We start from the raw sequence: 20393 nt of genomic DNA on the forward strand, positions 1-20393 counted from the left end.
GGACTCTAGACATCAGTGTCTCGCCTATTGCATGAGAACGCCTCTTGCGGAATGTGGTTTCTGTAGTGTTTTGTACCAAATAAATATCTAAATGTGGCTCATTTTGTCCATATGTTAGAAATATACTTAAAAGCAGGGCCTGGATCGCTGCAAGACTGAAGTGCTGAGTTGACAGATCCTCTGACTAGTGGAAGGGAAGCCCCTTAAGTTTGCACTCTTAGCATGCTCTTAGCAGCTGGGCCTGGAAAAGCAGCCTGTGACGGGTTCAAAAATACCCTCTGCTAACATCAGCAGCTGAGGACTGTGTTGCCATGGTTTTTTTTAATCTGATCCAAATGCTATCACACATAACTGCTTAAGACTAGATTACTGCAATGCACTCTCAGAGGAGGCTGGTCTTCATGGCTGTGAGCTGGTACAGCTGGCTAGCTCAATTGGTTAGAGCGTGGTGCTAACAATGCAAGGTTGCAAGTTCGATCCCTGGGTGGGACAGCTATGCATTCCTGTATTGCGCGGGTTGGACTAGATGATCCTCAGGATCCCATCCAACTCTATGGGTCTCTGATTCTATGTTCTGCTTATGAGCTTCCCATAAGCATCTGGTTGGCCGCTTTGGGAATCCGGGTGCTCAACCAGATAAGCCTTTGGTATGATTCAACAGGGCTGCCTGTCATAGAATGGACACCAAACATACAGTACATCAGTGTTGATGCCAGCTATCATCTTCCTAACACAATCCCATGCATGGTTTTAATCTAACAGCTGGAACCTTCATGGTTCAGACGATGCCTTTGCTAATCGACAAGAGTAAATGAGAGCACCAACTTGACTGCATCTCTGCCAAGTTCCAAGACAAGTTCCTTTCCCTAGAGGGTTGCCTATATAGCCTAACACCTTGAAGTGCCAACTGATGGCTATATTATATTCAGGCTGGCCTTTTGACAGTCGAGGCTGAGAAGATGTGTACCAATCAATTTTATAGCACATTTTACTTCGCTATTTTCAACTTGTTTTATGTTTCGAATTATTATCTGGCCCATCCTAGTTGATGGAGAAAGATAAGGCACAATGAAGCAGATAATACTTCACAAGTTATTGTGATTTTTTAAAATATTGGATCAGATTGTTGCTGTTAATTTTTGATATGCTTTATCATGTTTTTATGTGTGCTGGAAACCGCCCAGAGTGGCTGGGGCAATCCAGCCAGATGGAGAGGGTATAATTTTTTTAAAAAAATTATTTATCATGATGCTACTCACTATCTGGAGTGAAAGCTCTCTAGATAAAGAGGTCACCAAACAAATCGCGTCATGCATTCTGTGAAATTGGCTCTATGCAGGTTGGACACCCCCCCCCCCCAGAACAGAACATATGGGGAGGGCTTGATATACTGACATGCTTGCAAACAGAATGTTAAACATAGCACGACATTAATAATAATAATAATAATAATAATAATAATAATAATAATAATTTGTACCCCGCCCATCTGGCTGGGTTTCCCCAGCCACTCTGGGTGGCTTCCATAGAAACCAAAAAACACTAAAATATCATACATTAAAAACTTCCCTGAACAGGGCTGCCTTAAGATGTCTTCTGAATGTCAGGTAGTCGTTTATCATTTTGACATCTGATGGGAGGGCGTTCCACAGGGCGGGCGCCACTACCGAGAAGGCCCTCTGCCTGGTTCCCTGTAGCTTTGCTTCTCGCAGTGAGGGAACCGCCAGAAGGCCCTCGGCGCTGGACCTCAGATCCACCCATGGCTTCAAATAGATGGTCATTAGTAAGGACAACTGGTTACACACTCTAGGGCAGGGGTGAGGAACCTGTGGTTCTCCAGATGTTGCTGGATGCCAACTCCTATCAGCCTCTGCAGTCCTGGCTGCTGGTCAAGACTGGTGGGAGTTGTAGTCTAGCAGCCAAGTTGTAGTCTAGGAAGCCAAAGGTTCCTCATCTCTGCTCTAGGATTTTCAAGTTGAACAATATGTCAGAACACAAGGGAGCATAGAATCTTCCACGAATTCAACTTTGCACTGGCCTAGGAGTAGTATGCAAGCCGTTACTTTGCGATTACACAAACAAGAGATTGAGAAAAGGTACACTAACGGCCAAAAAAATCCTCAGCAACTCCCTCCTCCAGTACCTTGAGCTGGACATGTTCCAGGAAGCGTTACTACAGAAGGCTCATAATCGGGTGGAAGCGGACGCAAAGAGACAAGTGAATACAGCGAACGGTTAGACCTGTAAAATCCAAGATGGAAGACATTGTTATTTTGGCTTGGGGGTGGGGGCAGAGGAGAAAGAAAGCACGCCATGTTCTTTGTGGATCTATCTGCTATAACTATGAGCGATTAATGTAAGCTATAGGACTGAGTTGTTAAGAGTGAGAGATGGTAGACCAGAAAGAGAACATTTTGAAGTTAAATGCAATCCTCATACTGCTATTTATGTAGAATATAATGCAAATGTTGATTAATACAACAGCTTTTTCTATGTTGTAAAATGTTAATGTATGTATACTGTATTTATTATGTATTTAGCTATTTGGCATGATTACTTTTTTCCATTTAATGTAGTTTAAATTAAAGTTTTTTAAAGAACTAAATTGTTCTCAGTCCTAAGAATATTGACTGGGATCCAAAGAACAACAACTACCCTGATGCCCCTAATAATGTTTTGAGCTTACTTTCTGGACAGCAGAGCCCCACCATGTCATAAGGCAAGCTGGTTTCGAAGGTTAATACAATTTCAGAAGTCGTTTTTGACACAGGATAAAAGATTACAGTCAAAAAGTGGAGGAGGGGAAATCTTACTTGATGTAAAGCAAGTTCAACTGTCATAAACAGAACTCGCTTCCAAGCAAACGTGTCTAGAATTTCATTATATCAGGAAAACAGTCCCAGGACACTTAACTGATTGGGAGGTGGGGGCAGTTACAGAGGAATTTTCCAAAGGGCAGAACTTGCACCTTTTACTAAAGGGCCATGGAACAATCCAGCAATAGAACTGGGCAGTCTGATGTCTTATAGTTCTGCTCTCAAAACGGACATGCTCAGAAGAGCACTGGAAGACTTACCACAGGTAAATTCCAAGATCATCTACATGGGAAGAAGCTAAGAAGTCTCCCGTAGGAGACATAGTAATGCTTACTGCTGCTGAATCTAGTAGGAAACAGTCGACAAGGCTGCAAAGAGGAAAACAATTCATCACATAACAGATAATATATAGTTCAGTTACCAGTGACTAAATGCATGAAACCAGTACCAGTCATTATATTATTAGTCTTCTTATTCTGCTTTTCAGACAAACTCGTTCCCTTATGTTCCCAATAGACTAAACTGGCCATGTAATGTGATGACAAAAATATTGGGTGGGTGGGGGAAATACTGGGTGTCATTCAACGCAGGAGACTTTTGTTTCCTCTTCCCTGCAGCTCCCCAGGGAAATCGCCTCTGTGCGGTTGGGGGACCTTCTGGAGCATGTTTTGGGGACGCAGAGGAGGAGAATATTGCAGAAGCAGAGTTCTGCCCATGGAGCGTTGGATACACTGGGTCTAGTGGACCCAGCTTTATCAGACGTGCCATTGTCCATTGTGAGTAGGATGAACACAGGACTGCATCAACTGAGTAGACTGGAAGTCTAACACAAAGGTGGGGTGAGGGGTGGTGGATGGTGATGGGAAAAGGAATTATCTGTGGGATTGAGTGTAGGTATGTTTGAACATTTTTAAGGATTGTATGAAATGTATGCTTGTATATTTGCAATATATGTGTATTAATGCTGAATTATTTTAACAATAAAAACTTTTCAAACAACAACAACAACAGCAACAAAAAGACAGGACTGCATGACTGGCAGCTACAACTGTATTCCAGACAATCTGGAACCAAAGCTACCCCTTTACCCTTTGTCGCTATGCCAGATGCCTCAAAGGAAGAAAACAAAGAACCGACTGTTGTAAGACCAAATGAAAACAAACCGTAGTAAAACAGTTTAAAGTGTGTCCACTTGGTGGGCACGCACGCCCAATCTGTCAACTCAAGAAGTGTGCAATTATGGTCAAGAATCAAATCTGCAACTGCTCATCAGTCCTATTCTTCCTGCAAATTGGCTGAAGTTCCGTTTGAACTTTAAAACATCTATCCTTTTTCATTCCTGCCCTAGTTAGCCACAGAGCATCATATACAAGGGTGAAGGGAGAAGCAACTCAGACTGGACTCTTCAGCAGGGAGACACACACAATAAAGCTGAATGAAAGCAACATTGGAAGTTCAAGTACAGGTAAATTTTTTTAAAAAAACTGCAATGTGTGTGTGGTTGTGTGCTCTGGATATTATTTTTTTTTTAAATTTATGAAATGCCTTTTACATATATCTCAAGGCAATGTACTGTGCAGGCATAAGAAACCTTAAATGTTAGTCCAATTATGTCATGCTAGTTAACGTAATTGGTTTAGTATTGCGGCACATTCCTATTAAAATTGAAGTGCTATCCAACTAAATCAAGAGTTGCATCATCAGACTGTATAGTTTCCATGCATGCATAAGGAAATGGAAAAACAAGTACATTATGCACTAATCTGCATATGGACAACTCCTCTGACGTATGAGAACCATTCTGTCATTTCCATTTGACATCCATACTGCTATCTGGAAAATGTTATGATAACAAGAAACTCTGAGACTTTTTTGGTGGGGCAATGTTGCAACATTCAAATGTCAGTGCATTCTAAGGTGAATGAGAAGAAACACAAGTTCAAACAAGGCAGCCTGTCGTAAAATGTAATGTCTCAAATGGCTAATTACTTCAAAGAAATCTGACGTCTAGGTTATGCTTATAGGCAAAACGTCAAAAAGGCAACAACACAGGAAAATTAGATATGGAAATGGGATTTAATACATCCAACAGAGGAAATTAAAAGAATATGAGACATGAGAAATGACACAATCTTGGGGCACCTAAACTGGGATTGCCAAGTAGACAAGAGAAACCATTTTAACACAAACGCTTCATTAGGCTGAAGTCTGTCCTGTTCCAGTAAAAAGAATGGAGACGCATTACAGTTTGTATACGGAAGAACTACAAAAATTAGTCAGAGACTACAAAGGTCATCTAAGCCATTAAAAAAATCACTTTCAATTAAAGAAAGGGATTTAAAAAATGAAACAAGTATTAGTTAGCATATTTAAAGTCAAGTTCTGCTGAAATGTAAAAGGTAAAGGTAAAGGTACCCCTGCCCGTATGGGCCAGTCTTGACAGACTCTAGGGTTGTGCGCCCATCTCACTCAAAGAGGCCAAGGGCCAGCGCTGTCCGAAGACACTTCCGGGTCACGTGGCCAGCGTGACAAGCTGCATCTGGCGAGCCAGAGCCGCACACGGAAACGCCGTTTACCTTCCCGCTAGTAAGCGGTCCCTATTTATCTACTTGCACCCAGGGGTGCTTTCGAACTGCTAGGTTGGCAGGCGCTGGGACCAAACGACGGGAGCGCACCCCGCCACGGGGATTCGAACCGCCGACCTTTCAATCGGCAAGCCCTAGGCACTGAGGCTTTAACCCACAGCGCCACCCGCGTCCCTGAAATGTAGGGACTGCCCATTCTAACTTTAGTTAGAACCTTTACCATATAAGACGTAACATTCTGTTTGGTCGAGTGGGCTGGATGCCCCTTCTCCTCCCGGCACTCAGAGCCTACACGTGATTAGCATCATGATACAATTTTTCTTCGGAAAGGGGGCACTGTATTACATCTAGGTGCCACTTCCCCACAGCAGATGAAGCACTGGGTTATTTGGGTGGGGAGTCCCCCGCTCACATGACGTCTCTTGCAAACTGCATCAGACATTGCAAGCACCATTTTCTATTAAAAATAAAAATTTAAGAAACTCAAGCCCTCATCTACCTACGAAGCAAAGAAGTGCCTCAATATATTGCCAGCTGAGACTGGAAACTGAGTATGACAAGATATCATTCTTGTGTACCTTTGGCAGGGCAGATTCAATCCTCAGGCATAAAGGCAATAAAACACAAATAAATGAAGATATTTGCAAGTAGATCAGTTCGTTTTGTATTTTTATGTGAACCACCCAGTGATCTTTGGATGAAGGCTGCTATACTAATTTAATACATATTAAGAGTAAGATAGAAAGGTTTTAAAACTGAATGTGCTCTTTTGTCAGTACACACATGTAACGTATCAAAGTAGCAGTTTCTCTGCAATCTCTAAATTTACTTACCACCCAGATGGCAGATCCCAGGTTCTAATGGTGCAGTCCATAGCTGCCGTTATTAGCCAGCGGCCATCAGAACTGAAAGCCTACAAAAAATTATGATTTGTCTTTTGAGTAACAGCTGCACAGATTCCCCTGACAATGTTACTAGTATATTTGGATGAATGGGTCAAGCGTAAGGAGCTAATATGGAATTTATCACTTGTTGCTAGTACAGTGGTACCTCGGGTTAATAACTCAATTCGTTCCGGAGGTCCGTTCTTAACCTGAAACTGTTCTTAACCTGAAGCACTACTTTAGCTAATAGGGCCTCCTGCTACAGCTGCATGATTTCTGTTCTCATCCTGAAGCAAAGTTCTTATCCCGAGGTACTACTTCTGGGTTAGCGGAGTCTGTAACCTGAAGTGTCTGTAACCTGAAGCGCATGTAACCCGAGGTACCACTGTATGTTTGTTGTGTTGCAAAAATGGAATAATAAAGCCACCAGCAACAGGGAAAGAAAGCCTGGCAAAAAGTGAGGTTGGCATAAAGAATTAATATGGCTGAAATATGGTAAATAAGAGAGAAAACTTGAATATAAATGGAAGCCCTTAGTTGAATTCATGAAGACTAGATACAATATGATACAGTCATACCTCGGGTTACAGACGCTTCAGGCTGCGTCAAAACCCGGAAGTACTGGAATGGGTTACTTCTGGGTTTCGGCGGGCGCACATGCGCAGAAGCGCCAAATTGCAACCCGCGCATGCGCAGACATGGCGCTGCAGGTTGCGAACGTGCCTCCCGCATGGATCATGTTCACAACCCAAGCATCCACTGTATTAATTACAACCATTTATCTATGCAGTATATTATGTTATAATTTTTGAATTTATATTATTGGCATTTGTAGCTGCATGATACACACACACACACACACACACACGTGGTATTACAGGAACAGGTATTTTACTTGATATATCCTTGCAATCATTGTATTTTATATTTTATAAATTATAATGAATATTTTAAAAAAAGAATTGGGATGATGCTCTAGCTACACTAGCAACAAAGAAGCATTTCAATGTTGAGTTGTTGAAACACTGGATATATTCAAAGCTGAAGAATACTTAGGAAAATGTTTATTTTCCTAAGTATTCTTCAGCTTTGAATATATCCAGTGTTTCACACTAAGTTAGTACATAGCAACTGTATCCATTCACATCATTTATTATAATTCATATTCCTGTTCTTCTTTTAGAAATTTCAGTGTCCATGGGACTCCCAGTGGTCTTCCATTCAGGCCCACATGCCCTTAGCTTCACTCTTGCTAAAGGATTAAAGGTAAAGGTAAAGGTACCCCTGCCCGTTCGGGCCAGTCTTGCCAGACTCTAGGGTTGTGCGCCCATCTCACTTAAGAGGCCGGGAGCCAGCGCTGTCCGCAGACACTTCAGGGTCACGTGGCCAGCGTGACAAGGCTGCATCTGGCGAGCCAGCGCAGCACACGGAACGCCGTTTACCTTCCCGCTGGTAAGCGGTCCCTATTTATCTACTTGCACCCGGAGGTGCTTTCGAACTGCTAGGTTGGCAGGCGCTGGGACCGAACGACGGGAGCGCACCCCGCCGCGGGGATTCGAACCGCCGACCATGCGATCGGCAAGTCCTAGGCGCTGAGGTTTTACCCACAGCGCCACCCGCGTCCCTGCTAAAGGATTAGGTGACCCCAAATCAACTGACCCACATACAAGAATATGCATTTGTTTCGGCACAAACCTCAAAGATCTAACATGATGGTTAGGGTAGGCAGCATAGTACCCTGTTGATACTGCGGGCTGCAACTTCCATTCTCCCTAACCATTTGCTATGTTGGCTGGGGATGATGGGAATTGCAGTCTGCAAAATCTGGAGGTCAGTACATTGCCTGCCCAATGTAGATGAACTCTGGCGGTACATAACCTCTACACAATTGATAGTAAATAGATACAAACTTACCAGGTCATTTATCTGGCCTTGGTGCCCCGAAAACTTCCTCACGATTTTTCGTGTTTCTATATCCAGGACACTAATGGTGAAGTCATCCGTAACAATTCCCAGAATGCAACTGGTAAAATAAAGAAGAATATAAAGTAGAATATCAAACACACGTTAAGGAAGAGGCAAAAAATAATAATGCATTATGCTTCTTTGTTATTGATATTCTTGGAACACAAACTTTAGGGGAAACCCCCAATAGATGTTTAGAGTAAGGCTACTCTAAATGCTTTCGCAGGGGAAAGGAAATGCAAAAGCTGGATATAAGCAGGGCATCATGAGCAAAATGGACAGGGGACTGTAGTGGGTTGGATGTGTAAAGGGTAAGAACCTAATCACAACAATAATTTTATTATTTTCATCAGTTAAGATTATTCCAGTTATTTATTTGTTGCTTTTCACAAAGCAGCATATGGAGAAATAAAAACAATGAAGCATCAGGCAAAATACTAAGCACTGAATGCATACATACAATCCAAGATGAGACCCTTTCTCTTAAGGAAAGGCCACAGTAAAGATTTTAAGTGGCTCCAGATCCAGCCTGCCAAGCCAATGCCAATGCCAGACTCAGGCACCTCTTCACTTTGCAAATGTGTCTCCTCTTCTTCCGGCATCACTGTTAGGTCTTACAGGCCGGGGGTGGGGGCCGGGGAGGAAGGAGACACTCTCCTGCTCATGACTGGCAAGATCTCCTAATAGTAGTGCCATGCAAGCGGGGGGAAAGCCATCTTTGAAAGATAAGCTGTATCACAGCAGAAGGAAATGGTTCTATTCATCACCTGTGTGCATGTGGGTGGGTGTGCATGGATGTCTGGTCTGCATGCCTGGGTTTTTGTGTGCTGTATCTGCATGCATGCATATGCTTGTGTGAATGACGAACCTTCAATGCAGCCCTTGGACCAGAAAAGATTAGCCACCCTCTTTCTAAAGCCTTCTTGAATGTCAAAACTGAAGAGGCCAAGTGAATTTTAATTGGAAGGGAGGCCTGCAGGGCCACCCTCAAGAAGACCCTGTCTACATGAAGAAACTAGGGAGGCGGCACGTATTTCAGAAACTAGGAGGGGTGAAACTCTTTTAGTACAACTGTGCTCTGCAAATATGAATTATGAAAATATCACCGCTGAAGTAAGAGAAGTTATTAAAAACAATACATCTTGCAATAATCCCACCTGTCTCTGTGAAGCAACATTTTACTTGGAGAAGAAGGGAGGTTAATAGAGTGAACAAATTTTGTGCTTTTGAAGTTCCAGAACTTGATCAATCCTTCACTTCCTGCTGTGGTTGTCAGCTGGTTTAATCCATCCACGGCTACTCCTCTTATGGAGCCTTCATGGGCTTTAATTGCGAAGAAAAAGAGTCAATTAATATTCCACCACCTTAATTTAGCAGCTTCCAACTATTTATTATTATAAAGTTATATACAGATCCTTAGCACAGCTCACAATCTAAGCACAATATAACATCCTTCAGGAATAGATAGATACCATACCACGGTTAATCATATTCACTTTCTGTCATATTTTTCCTGTAGTGCAGTACATTGTGTTCAGCGTGGAACTGAGATCCTGAGTAAAGCTTCCTTCCTCATTCTGCATGGCTAAACCATGCCACCAAATGCACAAGGGACACACTATCTTATGAAACTGGAATCCCAAACTTGTTAATGCAGAGACGACTTAACAACTCACTGTGCAGGCAGAAGGCAGGCATGTGTATCAGAAGCATCTCCCTACTCCAGTATGAAGTAACAATGTGCACCTTTGTTATTGCTGCTTTATTGCCATCATAATATACAGGCATGCAATGATCCATCTAGTTGTTGTCTGAGCATAGGAGGGTTATTTAACCTGTGGGCCTCCACATTTTGCTAAACTACAACTTGCTCCATCCCTGACCAGTGGCCATAACAGTTGGGGCTGATGAGAGTTGGAGTTCAACAGTATTTGGAAGGCGACAGGATACCGACCCCTGAGCTATAACCAAAGGTCAGTGTTGTGCAAAAGCTTCCTGCCTCTTCTCTGCAGCACATCAAATCCAAAGGCTCAATTTAATCTGCTGGCAACATTCATACATTTGAAAATGCAGCCGGAAATTTGTCACACAGTATGTGCCGAAGAGGGCTCATTGGCTTATGCTCACCCTCTGCAATACAAAATAAAGATTGTGCTTGCAGTTGGATATGTTCTTCTACATCCCTGTATGCATATGCTTTCCTCGTGTACACGCATATTCCTAATCACATGGCAAATACTACAAATGATGTTCAGCGTAGGTGTGAGCAAACACAAGCCAGCACATCCCATTCTCTGTATAGCAGTAATAGCCATATTGTTACAGGAGAGCATTCTGAGGATGTATTTCCAATCCAGAGTCTCAACAACACTGAGACTGTTGTTAAGAGGGTAAACTCTGATGCAGCTGTCCGCTCATGGAACAGCTTTTGATTCAGCTGAGGCACCCACTAATATATGGGGAGGGAAATTTCACTGACACCCTGCCTCTCACTTATGCGATCTTCCAAACTGTTATGTAGGGTCCTCCAGCCTTCTAGAGCAGACTTTTGGTGGCCACAGAGAGCTGCAGCAGAGAGAAGGAATTGGCAAAAATCTCTGCCTCCCTTTTTTTTTTTTTTTTTACATTAGCAGGTGCCTTGGTTGGATTAAAAGACATTTCGCGACAGAAAAGGCAGCATTGGATTTCAACCAGAATGTTTTCTAAGTGCCCCATGTTCACCTTTTTCTTTGCCATAACGCCCTCTGTGAATGCCAGACTGCATGTTGTATACATCCACATGTCCTGTTGAAAGTCCAATTACAGCAAAGTTTCCACAGGAACTGATATCTACTGCCTTTTGGGGAAAAAGAAAGAAACAAGGTTTTTTTAATAGAAGCAAATATTTGAAATCTTACTTCCAATATTTGTGATTAACAATGTCAGCTTCTTAACTGTTTAAACAGACACTATTCAATACAAACAGATTCTACTTTCAAAAAATTACTGAGATGTTCAGATAAAGAAAAATTCTTGCTATTTTTGCAATTTAGCATACAGTGGAGCCTAGTTTCCGAACTTAATCCATTCCGGAAGACCGTTTCGGCTTCCAAAAAGTTCAAAAAAACCAAGGATCAATGGGCTGGCTGCAAAGTCAATGGGAAAAAATGAAAAACGCTTCCCAAAAACATGTCCGGCTTCCGAAAATCGTTCGAAAACCGGAGCAGTTACTTCTGGGTTTTCGGCGTTCGGGAGCTGAAACATTCCAAAACGGAGACGTTCAGGAACCGAGTTTTGACTTTATTTATTTGCCACTTTACCCTAAAGTATGTCAGAGCAATTTACAACATAATAACAGAAGTTACCAGAAGTGGTAACTTCGAGGCAGGGGAAGAGACTGACCGTCATTGTCTTCCCAAGCATTTGCCTTTTGCTGCTGCCAGTCTCCTCTGGAGTTAACATATGAGCGGCAGTTGTATGTCACTTAGCCTGCTGAGAAGTCCCTTCCCCTCTGAGCTGTAGTTAAGCCAGGCTGCCTGGTGTGCATGAAGACCAGAACGAGAACCCTTCTTGTCAGTTAACACTTGCTTTCTTTGTATTTATGTACTCTAGACTGCTTTTTTCCTTGTAATACCAAATTTAACAATCAAACTGCAGCAAAATGTTGATTTTTGTCATTTTTGAATTTACTGACATGCTCTCTGTATTTCGTATGCTTGCCTTTTTACATTTTGGATGTTTCCTGTAAGCCGCTTTGTGAAAAAGTGGCATATAAGTACACTCAATCAATCAACCAACCAACCAACCACAGACATACCTAACTGCCCTCCAATTAAGCCCTAAAGTCTTAGGTAAACAAGAATGGGCCCTCAGATGGCTCTCTGTTTGTGCATCTGGTTTATTGTATTTTAAATATACTATTGCTTTAACAACAACAACATCAACCTATCTTGGTTATGTCATTCTGAATTACGAGCGGGTTTTTCAGTACACTTAAAAACAACAACAGAACTATATCCTTCAATCAGTTTTTTAAAAAACCCTTACTGTTGCATATACACCAAGAGGCCTATTTTTGCTGAAGTCTTGTGGCGTCAGTTTATGAATTCCCATTGACCCTTTCTGATAATTCCAGGTAGTACAGGTTAAAAATCCTTGATGGCAAGCAATGATCCCATCCCAGTCACTTTGACGGGCCACCTCTGCAACACAATCAAAATATGTTAAAAGGCAAAACTCTTAATCAAGAAGCAGTTGCCCCATGGAAAAATAGCTTTGCACACATTTTATAACAGTTGTTTAATTTAATACATGGTTACAGTAAAGGGGTTCCATGTCTGCCGTTATCCCAACTATAAAGAGTCCATCCAGCACAAGGAAGTCCGTCAAACGATGGAAGTTGCTCCCCAGGAGTCCACCAACTATGGATGGCTTTAAAGGAGGACTGTACAAATTCATGGTGGAGGGGCCTGTCAATGGCTACTAGCCATGATGACTATGCTCTATTCCCCGCAGGTGAAGGCAGCAATGCTTCTGAATACCAATTGCTGGAAACCACATGGGGGGGGGGAGGGAGTGCATGAGTGCTCATGTTCTGCTCCCTAGTTTCCCACGGACATCTGCTTGGCCCCTGTAAGAGCAGCATGCTGGACCAGATGGGCCACTGGCCTGATACAGCATGTTTTTCTTATGGGAAACTACCCACTTAACGTTTAACAGAATGAATATTGTAAGAACAACCTATTGTAGTAGTAGTAATAATAATAATAATAATTTTTATTTATACCCCGCCCTCCCCAGCCAAGGCCGCGCTCAGGGCAGCTAACAAGCAATAATAAAAACAAGTCGCATGAATACAACTTAAAAAGAAGATTAAAATACAAGATTAAAATACTGAAACATTAAAATATTAAAATGCAGCCTCATCACAGGAGGAGAAAGGAAAAAGAAAAAAGAAAGAGGGGGAGGGGAGGGAATCAAATTGGCTCCAAGCCAAAGGCCAGGTGGAACAACTTACAGGCCCTGCGGAAAGAAATCAGATCCTGCAGGGCCCTGGTCTCATGAGGCAGAGCGTTCCACCTGGCTGGAGGAACTTGTTGCACTGAGAGTAGAAAAAACAACTTAAGAGCAGCGCTGTGTAATCAGACTAGTAGTCTATGCAGTCCAGTGTCCTGCTTCCAACATCTAATTGCAGCACACTGCCACCAAGTCAAGAAGTTCCATTTCATTGTCATAGCCAACAGCCCTAGATAGTTCCGCCCTCTGTGAATTGGTCTATGCTGCTTTTAATGTGAGGTCAGCCAGCGCCCATCACAACACGACGTGGCAGCAAACGCCAAAAATATACAAATAGGCTGATAGGAATTGCACTATAGATTTCTGTACATCTCCATTATCAGAGGAGCCTTTCATTTTCAATCTTTTCTCTACAATCACCTCCAGCATGGGATTTGACCTTTTCAACACAACTGCGCAGTGAGTTAGTGTTTTCACTGAGCCATCCACCAATTACTTTTCTGGATAGTCACAGCCACTTTGGTTCCCATCAGTGTGCATTCTTTCCCCCAATGCACGTCATTCTAGATTTACTTGGAATCTCATCAGCCACATAAGATGCTATTCAATGGGGGGGGGGGGAGACTTGATGTCGTATTACCTCATTCATTCAAGACAAGCAAAGAATTACGCACCTGTAGCAAATGTTGTAATAGGTGGAAGAGCCATTGTATCATACCGGAGTCCTTTCCTTTTTGATTTCTTTTTATTTATGGAACCTTCAAGAGATGAGAAACATGACACAAATGTACGGCAGGCACTGACAGTTTGAACATATTAAGTCTTAGGGAAGGCTGTTTAATAACTCTGCCACACCACCACCCAATACTACGTCAAAAGAAAATTTTCCCTGAAATTAGGATCAGGTGTTAAGTTTCAAAAGCACAAACAAAAAAATTTTATCATAAGAAATTTCACTCATTTCAATAGAACTTTCTTTACAGAATATTATTCCCTCTGGTTCAGGATTGTTTACCAGTCATTAAACAACAAGAGTCTGAGCGCAAACAAAGAGCAGCTAGAAACTATAAGTAATCTGGGTTCACCGAGCGGCTACACAATATTTTAGCACTCGTACAGCTTCAATACACCAAAATACCTTCACAGACATTTGATTATGCATTGCGTCGTCCCACTTACCGCGTCCTAAGCTTTTATTGAATCGCTCATGCACCGTGGAAAATGACTGCAAGGTACTATCTTGTCCTACAGTAGAACATTAAAAAAAAAAAGTAGGTATACCCTATGCATCAGTTCATTTCAGGCAACTTTTAAATGTAAACCGTTATAGAAATTGTTGGAGAAAACCTTGCTTTTGCATCCAACATCTCACCACTGACTTGCCTCCCCCTCCTCTCTGCTCTGGAGGATCTTCTAACCCTTCCGGGTATATTTTCTGGGGAAGGAGATGGGCTGCAGAGGAGAGGGAGGAATTCATTCTGCCAGCAGTGTGTCCTGTTGGTTAATAACCAATCAACAAAGCTTGAAATTATCTCCTAATGCAGTGTTAAATTACATTGGGCCCACTACTTACACAATGGTTCAGTTCCGGGGGTCTGAACACAAAGGCAAAATCGAACGAAGTCAGGAATGCTCCCTCGACCTCCCCCCCTCCCGGCCCCGCAGGCGGAGAGCTGCTTACTAGGGTCTGGGAAGGTCTTGGGAGGGTCCTGAGTGCGAGTAGGGTGCCTTCCTTACTGGCCTCTGAGATGCTCCCAGAGCCCGCACACCTCCTTCCCAGAGGCTGGTAAGGAAGGTGTGACCATGTTTACTGGACTTTGGGGAGGTGGTGCGAGGGCTCTGGGATGCTTGTGAGAGAGGAAGATATAGCTGGGTGTGCTGGTACTGGTGCCGGTGGGGAAATAAATACCGTATTTTTCACTCTATAAGATGCACCAGACCACAAGACGCACCTAGTTTTTGGAGGAGGAAAACAAGAAAAAAAATATTCTGAATCTCAGAAGCCAGAACAGCAAGAGGGATTGCTGCGCAGTGAAAGCAGCAATCCCTCTTGCAGTTCTGGCTTCTGGGATAGCTGCACAGCCTGCATTTGCTCCATGAGATGCACACACATTTCCCCTTACTTTTTAGGAGGGGAAAAGTGAGTCTTATAGAGCAAAAAATACAGTAAATGAAAGATCAGAGAATGGTGGGTTTCCATGGCTCCCTATTCATTCATTCATTCATTCATTCCCCCCTGTGCAATGTTCTAATCACATTACGTAATGCGTGAACAAGTTGTGGGCTTATTGTATTACGTTATTTGGACAGGGGCCGACTTTTACAAGAAAACCACGTCTTCAATTTGAATTCGAAACTCCTATTTTTGTCAACTTAAGTAGCAGCAATTGAGGAAGATAAAACTATGTTCAAGATCCAACCTGCATACTGGAGCAAAACCAAACAAGTCAGAGATAAATTGGCTGGCCTATGACTAATCCTTAATCACGAGAAACTGAACTTCATGTGACTTGATCCAAAAACAGTATTACTCATTTCAACATAACAGGAAGCTGGGAGAATTCCTACCGGCACTGAGAATTTGCTGCCCATTTTGCCCATGATATCTGATTTTCGTTGGAGGTGCACTGTGGCCCATTCGGAATCTCAGCAATCTGCCACTTCCTCCAGGGCCATCAAAGATCCATACCTATTCAACAAGGAAACAAACGCAAGAAAACAAGTGTAAAGGAAAGCAAGACTTGAAAATAAGCTTGAAGCAAAATAAATGCACAGTAATAAACCAATAAACTAGTAATATTCAGAAGCTCTGTATGTGGCCACACTCATGTTTCATTCAAGGACATACAAAACCTTCTCTGTTATTTTTGCAAATTATAGATACTTCATGCTTCCGAATTCCTGATTTTAGCAAAGAAGTATTTCCTAACGTAAGTACTTGGATCCTAATCTTTGTGTTTTTTATAAGAACAGGGAACAATGCACACTAAGTGATTTTTAAAATGTTATCCAAGAGCACAAATATGCCTTTTCTTGTTAAAAGAAAACTTGTAAAAAGACTGTTCTAGATTGGGGACAGGGAGAGAAGGAGGAAGTGATTTAACGGTACATAATTGCTCATTTAAATCTTCAACCAGATAGTGATAGTTATATCACTAGTAATGACTGGCTTAGCAGAACTGTGCAGATTGCCTGCTGTTTCTCAACAAATGAAACCAAATTATGCAACAACGAACATAAGAGGGCATCTTACAGACGCACCATAATGCTCTACCCGGAACAGTTTTGCACAACTACACAGTATTTTTGTTCCCAAGAACAAAAAGAAGGCATATACATTGTGTTTCTAGATGAATTAAGTAATTAAGTATTCTGTGTATACGTTTAAATCTACGTTGGTTCTTGCTCCTATTTATTTAATAATTATTCGCTTAGATTTATACTGTTATGCTATTTATTTAGATGTTTTGCTTATGCTGGTCTATGACCGTAATAAAATAAAGTACTTGACTAGGTGCATGAATCATCTTAGGATCATCAGAAAGGGGCAGGGGAAATCACTTTGGAAATGGATTATTAATGAGTTAAAGCCATATAACTTACCCTTATTGCATTGTCCGAACCATTGGTAATAAGAAGTGGTTCCCCTTGGACAAACGTCATACCGGAAATTGCTGTAGAATGGGCACCTCTCATCTGGCCCTGAAGTTTCTTTTCTTCTAGATCCCACAACCCAATATGCCCAACGGGACTTCCAGCAGCCATAACTGGGTGTCCATCTGATCACATGCAGAAAAGAAACAAAACAGAAATACAGAAACCTTAAATCAAAACAAGTAATACTGAAGAGCATACAACTGGGAAAGAAAGCCAACTAACATCAAAATTGATGTGGAGAGGGTGAGTGATTAAATCACTCGCGCCACAATTTTCCTGTTCAGACATAACAATAAACTATCGTTTGATTAGACCAGAAAAATTCCCATAACAACTGTGCATGCAAGGGGAGAATAGAACGTTCAGAATCATCTGTGATCTTCAAGCCATCAATTGGAGGACTGTCTGAATGCAACTACAGCAAGACCAATGACCTGTAAATGTCAGTCCTGGCCTTATGATAGCTTGCAACAGTTGCCAAGTAGCTTATACTTAAATCTGTATTTCAACTTAAGGCTTTAACTCATGTCTGAGGTTTCTAATAAGTGCTGAAGTGTACCTGTACGGAATGATATTGCTGTTATGGGACCCCAGTCTTGTTGAAATTTCATCAGCGTTTCATCAAATTTAATATTGTGCACTATGATGTAACCAGACACAAGACCTGCTGCAATGACATCCACTGCTGGGGCCTGCAAAGAAAGTTATACTATTAAACAACAGCAACTTTTTATATTTTGCAACTGAGCATAAATAACCTATTAAGAATGTGTGGTAAGATTCCCTTAGAAACTTTTCCTGGGCACACCTGAATGAAATCACCAAGTTCTGAGTAAGCACACAAGTTCATCCTAATGAGGCTTTTGTTACTTTTTAGACAAGAATGAGCTTGCTGCATCAAAGAGATACTTATCCAATTTCAAAGCTTGTTTACTGTCATGCATTTTTATTATTGCATACTGAATAGAATGAGATGCATGTAATCATTATTCCAAAATGGAAGGAGCCTCAGAGTTCAGACTGGGTGAGATGCTAACTCCAAGATCTTGCTTGTTTCCTTCAACCTCCACAGAAGCAGCAAGAGAGGCTATAGGAGACTTCGGGTGATACAGTAGGTTTGGTCAGCTTTCATCAAAATGTTGCCATTGTGGAGGAAGTGCAAACAAATTAGTTCTACACATTTTTACACCTACTTACATCTTTATTTGGAGTGCGTTTCACCATCTGAAGCCAGGGCAAAAAAGCTGCGGAAGCTGTAGACTAATACTCTCTAATAATACTCTCTTTAGTAAACTTTCACTTGGATTCAATGGTGCTCTGTGCACACATGCTGTACTCGTTTGGAGCATGGGGGGGGGAGATTTAATTTGACCCCCCCCAACTACAGCCCACCACTCCAGAGGGTTGTTCAGAGGTCTTGATCCATGAGCATACGTTTGCTTGTTTCATATGATTCATCCCTCTACCTCTAACTTAACACACTCTTTGATTATAACAGGCCACAGAACATACTGTATTAACACTGAAGCCCAGTTTTCAACACCTTGCAAGCCTTTGTGCAAACCTTATTGTCTTTCATATCAAATATATGAACGCACAGAAAGGGAACATACATTCAGAGCCACACCACTCACAGCACACATTAACATTTTAATTACAACTCTTCCACCTAAGATTGGACGTTTGGTTGAAATCAAATTTTGGATGCATATATTTAGCACTAACCTCACTGGGGCTTACTTCCTAACAAGTGTGCTTAAGGATTACAGCCTTGTGTAAAACCTACTAGTATATAATTTGGGACACTGACACCATTCTAATTATGTTCAAATAGAAGCGTTTAGAAGAAGAGCACAAGTAATGAGCTCCATACAGGTTGAATTCTTAAAAAAACAACAACCCAGCTACAATACATGGTCTCAAGATTACTACATTTTAAGAATATGTGATTTGTGGACCATGGTTTAACAGTCTAAACCCAAACATACTGCATTAATTTAAAAAAATCCATTAAATGGAACAGAACTTACTTCTAGATAAGGGTGTGTAGACTGAAGCCTGCATGTGATCGTTCCATTTCTATTCTAGTGCTAATTTTTAGCATAGACTTTTTGAATGAATTTCAGGTTCGCAAGAGCTAGGCTCATTTATTTAAAGAAAAATCCCCTGCATATATATTATTTTTGCAACGCCACTAGCGATATAATACAGCCCAAGTATACAGTGTTTTCAAGAATACTGACATGTACATTGACTTTGCTTACTAAAGTCTGTCATTCAGAATCCTGCAAAAGTAGTAGCAGATCTGCTAACATGAACTAGAAATTAAGGGGCAGGCTTAGCATTGTGGGCTATACCTATTTGATCTAGCAGAGAACATTAATAAAGCAATCTGAAAATAACTATCAAGGAACAGTATGTAATTGTCGCTGGGTTGAAACCAGAGATAAGCCTGCAGGAGGTAATTGGAGCTAACACTCACAGAAGGTGTTTTCACTTGATTTTCCATCACCAGTGGTGCCTCGCAAGACGAAAAGAATCCGTTCCGTGAGTCTCTTCGTCTAGCGTTTTTTTCGTCTTGCAAAGCAAGCCCATTAGCGGATTAGCGCTATTAGCGGCTATTAGCGGCTATTAAAGGCTTAAGGGATTAGCGGATTAGCTGCTAAAAGGCTATTAGCAGCTTAGTGCCTTAGAAAAAGAGGGTGAGGAGTGGGAAAAAAACCCCCAGGAATCGCAAGACATTTTCGTCTTGCGAAGCAAGCCCATAGGAAATTCGTTTTGCGAAGCACCTCCAAAATGGAAAACTCTTTCGTCTAGCGGGTTTTCCGTCTTTTGAGGCATTCGTCTTGCGGGGCACCACTGATTTAGCAGGGTTCCCCAAACCTAGGAAAAGCCTTCTTAGAAGGGCAGACGGGCAGGTGCCAGGAGGTGCCAGGAAGCTCATTTTTTGCTCACCACCTTCTGCAGACTGATCTCTGGATCCAACCCTCTATATATTCACACACTTACCTGTTGAAGGACTGTCACTCCTGCTCCCCAGCCAGGAAATGTATATAAAAGTTTGCTTTGGGGGGGGGGGGGAGAGAAAGAGGTTAGTGAATTTTAATGCCACGAAACAAAACTACATCAGAATGGATGTTAAACACAAAACCAGCATTTGCAGAAAAAATTCTTAAAACTTCTGGGGTGCTATTTATTGGGGGGGGGGGATACTACTAGCATTGTCTTAGGCCCCAAGAAGTAAGAGCAGGAGGAAACTCCACTCATGCAATGTGCCCCTGCCCAATCTTAACCAATTCCCACTTCCCCAGGACTCCTCTGTCCTCAGAGCATTTCTTTCAGGAGAGCTCCTTTCTGGTAGAGACCCAGGAGCCTGCATTGGGAAACAAGGGAGAGGAAAGCTACGGCGGTTCAGTCTTCTCACAGTTGTCAGGGCCACTGTCTCTAGGGTAACTGTGCCCCTGAAGGACCAGGTGCGCAGCCTGGGAGTC

The 20393-nt window shown here is 42.1% G+C and overlaps 1 protein-coding gene across 1 annotated transcript in view; it reads right to left on the reverse strand.

Annotated features, from left to right (window-relative positions):
* The window catches only part of WDR36 (WD repeat domain 36), a 33051-nt gene that overhangs the window by 6882 nt on the left and 5776 nt on the right, over nucleotides 1-20393 (reverse strand). Inside the window, exons 6-18 of the mRNA XM_083403852.1 lie at nucleotides 19912-19966; nucleotides 17462-17594; nucleotides 16849-17024; nucleotides 15814-15934; nucleotides 14425-14490; nucleotides 13920-14003; nucleotides 12277-12431; nucleotides 10972-11086; nucleotides 9408-9573; nucleotides 8200-8308; nucleotides 6235-6314; nucleotides 3077-3184; nucleotides 2144-2241 (exon numbers count right to left, since the gene is read on the reverse strand). Of these exons, the coding sequence (XP_083259978.1) occupies nucleotides 2144-2241; nucleotides 3077-3184; nucleotides 6235-6314; nucleotides 8200-8308; nucleotides 9408-9573; nucleotides 10972-11086; nucleotides 12277-12431; nucleotides 13920-14003; nucleotides 14425-14490; nucleotides 15814-15934; nucleotides 16849-17024; nucleotides 17462-17594; nucleotides 19912-19966 (1466 nt within the window). The remainder of the gene's footprint in view (nucleotides 1-2143; nucleotides 2242-3076; nucleotides 3185-6234; nucleotides 6315-8199; nucleotides 8309-9407; nucleotides 9574-10971; nucleotides 11087-12276; nucleotides 12432-13919; nucleotides 14004-14424; nucleotides 14491-15813; nucleotides 15935-16848; nucleotides 17025-17461; nucleotides 17595-19911; nucleotides 19967-20393) is intronic.

This window comes from Podarcis tiliguerta (genome assembly GCF_965153285.1).
Source record: "Podarcis tiliguerta genome assembly, chromosome: 11".
NCBI classification, from domain to species: domain Eukaryota; kingdom Metazoa; phylum Chordata; class Lepidosauria; order Squamata; family Lacertidae; genus Podarcis; species Podarcis tiliguerta.